The sequence below is a fragment of the Poecilia formosa genome, unplaced genomic scaffold, assembly GCF_000485575.1.
Source record: "Poecilia formosa unplaced genomic scaffold, Poecilia_formosa-5.1.2 Scaffold409, whole genome shotgun sequence".
Taxonomy (NCBI): Eukaryota; Metazoa; Chordata; class Actinopteri; order Cyprinodontiformes; family Poeciliidae; genus Poecilia; species Poecilia formosa.
Window position 1 is genome coordinate 12,299 of NW_006800348.1, and position 8,094 is coordinate 20,392.

The 8,094-nt window shown below is 37.4% G+C and overlaps 1 protein-coding gene across 1 annotated transcript; it reads left to right on the top strand.

The window, feature by feature from the left end:
• Nucleotides 1-865: 865 nt before the first annotated feature.
• Nucleotides 866-8,094, top strand: LOC103155000 (prostaglandin E2 receptor EP1 subtype-like). Its single transcript, XM_007576506.2, has 3 exons — nucleotides 866-1,114; nucleotides 3,627-4,501; nucleotides 6,470-8,094. The coding sequence occupies exons 2-3, from the start codon at nucleotides 3,674-3,676 to the stop codon at nucleotides 6,749-6,751; spliced, it is 1,110 nt and encodes a 369-aa protein (XP_007576568.1). The 5' UTR covers nucleotides 866-1,114; nucleotides 3,627-3,673; the 3' UTR covers nucleotides 6,752-8,094.

Below are 8,094 nucleotides of genomic sequence, written 5' to 3' on the forward strand. Positions count from 1 at the left end.
TCTACATTGAAGTACAGATTGCCCGTAGATAATACTGTCTTAAATTGAAAAAAAGTAGAATAGTGAAAGATATGAAACTCAATAAAACACAAAACTAAGCGATGGAACAGGGGGGCACAAAACTATCAAAAATTAAACGATTTCGCCTCAAGGCCTAATTAAAGATTTTCATGACTTTTGAAGGTGATTCATTGGGCTGGATTTTATTTGGTGTTATCAAACACAACTGCATACGTTCCAGCTGGGTTTCGTTTGTAAAATAATAGAATAAAACCATCGATTCCTTTGTAATCTGTGGTTTTGCCTCGTGCATCTGGCTCTAACGGTTACTGATTAATGATGATTGTTGACGGAATGCAGTCTGGCTGATCTGTGACTCAGCCTTTGTATGGGTCATGATAATGTTCTTTTTATTTTTAGAACAAGAACACGAATTCAATTAATTGTTGACATCAGCTAAAAAAAATAAATAAAATAAAATACCAACCACAATCAGACCAAAACTAATTTATGTGGCAAACCAAGACACATGTTAGATTTATATGATGTACGAAAACGTAAAAGCCAAAGATTCACATCACACACACCCCTCACTTTTTCCATGTCTTTACACAATTTGTGCATCACTTCGTAAAAATTGTAGCCTTTATAAAAGAAGCTAGCTAAAGAGGTTTGATAGTCTATAATTATCAGAGAGGTGAAGTTGGAGTTAGATGGACTTTAAGGATTTATTCGTCTCCCTGCCTGACTCTTCGATCCACATAACTCACAAAGTGTCGGCCTAGGGGACGGGGGGAGAATTAGGGCTTTTCAGTGACGGAGACACCCAGAGGCGACGGAAGCGCACTGCAGCTGCGGAGTATAAAAAGGCCGGTCAGCTCCACAGGAACACCACACGCGCTCGTGCGGTGCATCCGGGTAAGCTCCCTGTCCAGGGATCTCTGCCGCCTAACGAGGAGACGCTTCAGGTAAACGGCTTGTTTCACACCGGGACATCTCTGGAAAACCTGGATTCACTGAGTTCCTGAGCCGCAGCGGCGCTAGTTTTGGCAATTTCAACGGACTAATCAAACTCCCATCAGTAGTCCATCTCCATGGATTTTATTTTTACATGGTAGGTGAAATAACTACTCAAGTTTATGTTTGTTCCCCCTCCTTTTAAGATAAAAAAAAACTGTATTTAATGCTAATGTTCCCTAAGAAAATTTAGTTAAATTCTCAGTTTTACCGCTTTCATCCCGTTTGTTAACTTTTTAACGCAAAATATTTAATTTAAATATGTCACGAGAATGCGTCTTACGCGTGTTCCAGCAATATTAAAAAATATATTCTAATGAAACATTAAAGTAAGAAGTTGTAATATTGAATTCTTTTGAGAAAAAATTAGAAATTGCTATTGCAAAAAATGAATAGAAATATAATTTGCTTGACATTGTGGACTGAATTTTTATTTATTGTTATACTCCTGTCTCTGCAGTTCGTTGCTACATTTTAATGGAATGTGTGATTTGTGCTCTGCAGCATAGCTGTCGGGACTTGTTCAGGATTCCCTCGTTATGAAGAAAAAAAAAAAAACTCGCACAGTTTAGGTTTTGTTTTTGTGTTTTTTAAGCAAATGTCTAAAGTATGTCCATGTGGTTTTGAAGGTTTGTGATAACCATCGACAGATCTTAGAGCCAAAAAGGAGATAGAGAAAGAAAAAAATGTTTTAGTTTTTCTGCGAACAAAACAAAAATGCTGGAAAGTTTTACGTGCAGGTGGCAATGCAGAGGGTGGGGTTGGAGATATTTTCGCCTCTGGACGTGTGTCCTATCCGTCCTGATGTTTCTGTCTCTTAAACTTCAACGTGGCTTATGTTTCAAAAGACTGGAAGGTCGAGGTTTTACTGAGGGATTAAAGCTATTTGCTCTGTAAAATCAATTTAATGAAGATAAAACCCTACCCTCCCAAAAACAGGTTTCCACAGGTTTATCTTGTGCCTTATACTTGACATAAGGCACAAGATAAATCATAAAAGTTCTTTCGAGTACATGATTTTTGATTTCAATGGAGCTAAATTGTGACCATAAAGTTTTTTTTTTGTTTGTTTTTTTCAATTTTATTTTGAAACTAAAAAGATTATTTGAAACTGGAAAAAATATTCAGCTGAAATAAGTTCAAAATTACTTTTCAATTTCAAGTTTTTGTCCAGTATCAAAATTGTTTTTCAGTTTCTAAGCTTTTTTTCTCCAACTTCATAAAATAAATTTCGTTTTGTTTTCAAATCCTCTTTTTCCCTCAGTTTATTTTTCTTTCAGCTTGAAAATAAGTTTTAACTTTCAAATCTTTTCTTCAGTTTCAGAACTTTTTTTCAGTTTCAAATGTTTTTCTTTTCACATTCAAAACAAGTTTCATAAACTTTATGGCCGCAGTTTAGCTCCATATTTCCCCTCTTTTCTCACAGACTTTCAGATCATATTCCTGTTTTGAATGTGTTTTCTTGTATTCTGTACAACTGCAGCAAACATTAAGTAATAGGTGGGAACGCTGCCTGGCTTTCAGGGAAATTTGTCAACAATGAAACGCTGGGAGGAGTTTTAGTGAAAGTTTGAGTTCACTCTGCAGGAGCATAGCGAACTCAAACTCTAATGCTTCAGAATCGGTGTCGAAATCTGTGAAAACCCACTTGTCCACTGCAGTGTTTGCTACTGAATGTAGATCAGCTCAGTTCTTGTGCCTCTTGTGATGTCATTGACCACAAGCCCACTTGCAGCAGAATATGTTCAGTAAATTTTTGAAAAGCTTTGTATTTTGTGACACCCTGTATTGGAAAGCAATACTTTATCTCCCAGTTGGGTTTTGTTGTTAATGAACATTTGTTAATGAAAATAGATTACAGTACACGGTAGTAGCTTTAACAGAGGCGCGCAGGCAGAGTTGGGTTACAGCTACATTTTTCTTAGTTGCATTTATTTGAGTAACTTTTAGGAGTATATTTTACTATGCTGTACTTTTACTTGAATAACTTTATTATGAAGTAGCCTATCAGTACTCCAGAAAAATTTTGGGAACTTTACCCAGTTTCAGTAACACTGAATAATGTTTATTTAAACTTGCAGTTTTTCTTAAAAATGCATATTGAAAGAAGTTGATTTGGAAAAATGTTTCTTTTGCCTGAGTTTGATTATTTATTATTCTGGTATTTTAAAAAAATTATATCCTTTTTGGTTTAGCACATTTCCACATAACTTTATATTTTTGCCATATAAAAAATATGAGAAAAATTTCAATATTTGGCATATTTTGGCAATTTTTGCCAAATATTTACCATATTATATACCTATAGGAGTAATTTTTAAATATTAAACGATTGATCTTCCGATCAGTTATTCAGTACTTGAGTTACCTTTTCACCAAATACTTTTTAGTCTTGCAGTATCTTGTATAGATACATTTTACTTTTACTTGAGTTAAAATATGTTGAAGTATTGCCACTCTTACTTGAATACAATGTTTGACAACTCTACCTTCCTCTGGGTGCAGATTAATACAATCTGTGTAGACAAAAACAAGGAAGTCTTACCTTGATACCGTACGACGTCCAATGACTCTTATCATGCTAACGCTTTGTCTTTCTCCCATGTCAGTGTTGCTTCACCTAAAGGAACCACATGAAATCCGGAACCCAGCTGTCATGGAGGTTAAACCGGACTCCAACTCTTCAGGATTCAACTCCAACGTCAACAGCAGCACCATGGTACCCGAAGTGGACTGCCCGTATAACAGCGTTCCTTCGAACCCCATCATTGCGAGCCTCACGATGACTCTGGGCATCCTGTTCAATGTGGTGGCCCTCATCATTCTCATCAAGGCCTACACCCGCTTCCGGCGGCGGTCCAAAGCGACATTCCTGCTCTTCGCCAGCTCTCTCGTCGTCACGGACCTCACGGGACACGTGGTTTCCGGGGGACTGGTGCTGAGGAGATACTCCACGGCCAATCTGACGTCCCTGGACGGTCCGAGAGACCCAGACAGCCCCTGTCAGTTTCTGGGAGGGTGCATGGTATTCTTCGGGCTGTGCCCGCTCTTCCTGGGCTGTGCGATGGCTGCCGAGCGATGCCTCGGCGTCACCAAGCCTCTGTTGCACGCTCGGCTGGTGACAACAGCGCGGACCAAAATAGCCCTTTCTATGATCTGGTTCCTGGCTCTATGCGTGGCCCTGCTGCCCGTTTTCCAACTAGGGGACTACACTTACCAGTACCCGGGTACTTGGTGCTTTATTAAGGTGATGGACACAAATGCGAAAGATCTGACCTTCGTGATGCTGTTCTCTGGACTGGCTTTGAGCTCTCTTGGGCTGGCCTTCATCTGCAACACCATCAGTGGGATGACGCTCATTAGAGCCCGGCTAAAGAAGAATTCCTGTTCCCAGAGGTTCTCTGCTAGGTCTCATGACACAGAGATGGTGGTCCAGCTGGTTGGCATCATGGTCACCTCCTGCATCTGCTGGAGCCCTCTGCTGGTGAGTGTCAAACGGAATGGAAGCTCAAATTAATCAAGTCAAACCATTGATAAGTTAGTCATTATTAACATAGAATTGAAAACAAAATTGTTGTTCCTGAATAATGCTGTTCAATTTCTGGATTGAACTTTATGTTCATCCATGAACTATTTCTTTATTTTAATCAAATGCGAAAAGGATTTTAAAAACTTGGGAAAATAAAATTTAATATAATTTAAATTTCCCAAAATTAGAATTTTAAATGCAAAAAAAGTGTTTTTCTTATCGTAGAAATCTATCACTATCTCAGCTGTGCTTATAGTACTCAAATGAGACTTTATATGTTTGGTTTAACATTAAATCAAACATCATAAATTAAACGTTAAATTCCTCTATTCGAAGTTAGATATTTCTAAAACAGGAAAACAAAAAATATTGGTTTAAAATAGAAAATATACATAAACCCCCCAGTTTCATATGTAAAGAGGAAATGCAATGAAATGTAATCAATAAAGTTATATTTTCACAAGCTAATGACAATAAAGGTTTTATAACATGAACATTGTATAGATCAGTGTTCTACAATGACCTGTTATAATTTTTGGTAAATATCTGCTACAATAATTTTTTGTTATTTTTTTAGGCACCACCATTTTATTTCTGTTTTCTTTTTTTTAATAAATAAAAACCAAAAAGAGAAAGAAGCAGTGTCAGTCCAAACTGTTTTTCAGTAAAATCTGATAACAAGTCAGGACCTAAACAGTTAGCCCGATAACGTTGTTGTATTTCTCATTTGGTATTGCTTGTAATCTCAGTTTTTAGAAATGAATTCCTCAACTCCTAAGGTAATTTTGCTGCCAAGTATGGATTTCCCCAAATACATGCCGATACATCACGCACTGGTCATGTGTGGTGTATCGGCATCGATAACATCGATCTCAGCTGATGTTAGTCATTCTTTTTAATATATCAGTATCAGTTCAATAGGTAAAACTTGGCCAATATTAACAACTATCTTGTTGCCGTTTGTGTTTCATTATGTGAAGGCTAGGCTAGTTGTTTGATCACGTAATATTGATGCAGTGTAGGATTGTAGAAAAGCTGAGAAGCATTGTCAGCAGGGTGGGCATTTTACTTTGTCAAAAGGGTAGAGAAATATAAAACAATGGTAAATATTGGTTATCGGATATCGATATCGGCTCAGATTTTTATATTGGTTTTATAGTACAAATTGGGAAGCACCAACATAAAAATTTGGGTCAATATCAATATCCGATTTAAACATGATCAACTTCCTCCCCTCCACCTCCAGAAACAAATGACAACAGGACAGAAATACATTTCAGTTGTTTATGTCGGCCCAGTTTTATTTATTGGACCCACACTGATTTGTTAAAAAATGACTGTTATCAGCCAATACCGATGTTAGTTCCAGTATATTCAACATGAATATATTGTGCGTCCATAGTGAAAATTGTGACTTTTGACAGAATCAAAAGTGTAAGTTCTAGAAAATACTACTCCAATTCTATAATATGATGACCCTTTTTACAAACAGCTTTTGTGTGTGTTTTATTGTTGCCAAAGATTCATGAAGAACCTTGAAATTAACTACACAAAACAAAAGTTAACACATTCGAAAGAGACATTTGAATAAAACGAATAAATTACACAAGGAAAAAAAACTAAATAAAATGCCTAAAAGTAAATTCTTTGTTGCCTTGTACCGTTTATGATGTCATCACACACATGATAGGGTGAAAGCTTGTTTTCGGTAGGGTTGATTTTCTTGTAATAAAATTCAGTTTTACAAAAACAATTACAGTAACGAAACTCACATTGATATTGTTTTACGGTTCAATATCTGAAGTGAGTTTGGGTGATTTTAGAGAAGAGCCTTGTGAGTTACTTTAAGAGATTGAGTGTCAACAGGTAAAGAGATGCAAAAACACAGAATTACTCATCACTGGGTCTTTTTTCTGTCTTAAGGTCTTTTCGTTGATGTCAGCTGCACGTTCTTACATCAAGCCCTCCCTGGGCGAGGAACTCACCTGCACTTACAGCAAACTCATGATGACTGGCGTAAGAATGGCCACCTTTAATCAAATCTTGGACCCCTGGGTCTACATCCTGCTGAGACGGGCCATCCTCCGAAAAATCTACCGCATCACCAAAAAGCAGGCCAGCTTCAAGGGGAGCACCTTTCGCTCCGTCCGTTGGGATGTTAGCTCCCTCCAGAAGCCGGACAGTATGCCGGTGAAAAAGACTTAACAAGAGACTAATGAAACAGTCATAAAGTGTGCCTCTCGTGGTTTCTTTGTGTGCAAAGAAGACCAAAAAATGGCTAAAATACATAGGTTTCCTATGTATGAGCATATATACCACACAAAAAAGAGGACTGAATGAAAACTGCTACTGGTTTATTACAGTGCAATGGCAGCCTCTCCTTCCTGAAAGCACAAATACAGAGGGGCTTAAAAGTCTGGAAATCTTTTGATGTTCAATTACATATTTTCAGATTAATGCCAGATGGTTCCCGTGATCTAAACTTCGAGTTGTGACTGAGTTTCTTGTGTTCGTAAACAGGAAAGACCGATCTTCTTGATGCAATGTGCCGAAGTGCAATATTCAACTAACAAAGAAGATTTCTAAAGATTTGAAGACAAGAGCACCAGAGTTGGTACTTCCAGTAGCTCAGACAGAGAAGAAAAAAAATCCCCATGGTTGATATTAATACCTTTAAATGGTTAGCAAATGAAGATCCCTTCCAGAAACAGAAAGCGATGTCACCAAGACATCTCTCACACTAGCTGTGTTGTAACTCATGAGCAATGATCCTGCTCACGGTGGGCTTATGGAGATTGATCTATGAAGTAGTGAGAAAACATTTAGAAATATGTTTTGTGGACATATTAAACAAAACCAGCACTTATTTTTAGTCTCAATGAGCAACAGGTAGAAAAAATTAAGAAATTAGGTCTACATATGAGGTCAAAACTGCGAAAACAGCCCAATTTTCTTTAACATAATCCCAGGTCCAAAGTGGATTGATTTAATTCAACCGGCTTGTGTTGTTTGGTTTTCCACTCAAAAAAGAAAGGGTTAAAGTGAACAAGTTGTAGTTTTAAAGAAGGAATAAAAGAAAGCATAACCAAGAGTCAAGAAAGGTTGAATTTGGGGGTTGAACAGGTGGGTGGACTGGTTATTCCAGGGGTCAATGAGCAAGAGGCAAAATACCACTTGGGAAGGTAACCACCCTGTAATAAAGCAACATGAAGTTGAGCAAGACAAACAGCAATGCACCCACACATGCAATGCACATTTTTAAATGGTAGGAGGAAGCCAGAGTACTCAGAGAAAAGCTAAGCATAGATTAGGGGAGTTAAAACAAAAACCTAATAATGTCCAATATGATTTTTTTTTTTTTTTGGCAGAAACAATAATTTACAAATATTCATGTTCGGTATAGAACACTGTTTAAAATATTGTGTGTTCATAACAAGCTTATGACCATTTCTTTGGGCAAACTGTCTGCGCTGACCCTAGGTAGCATTAGCTATTAGCACGTAAACAACACTGTCCCAACAGCATAGAAGCAGCATTTGAGGTAACAA

What these genes read in the sequence shown, in the direction of transcription:
- LOC103155000 (XM_007576506.2), top strand. Translation starts at nt 3,674, where the DNA reads ATGGAGGTTAAACCGGACTCCAACTCTTCAGGATTCAACTCCAACGTC. An exon ending in TCTGCTGGAGCCCTCTGCTG is followed by an intron (nt 4,502 to 6,469) that starts GTGAGTGTCAAA and finishes TTCTGTCTTAAG; the next exon opens with GTCTTTTCGTTGATGTCAGC.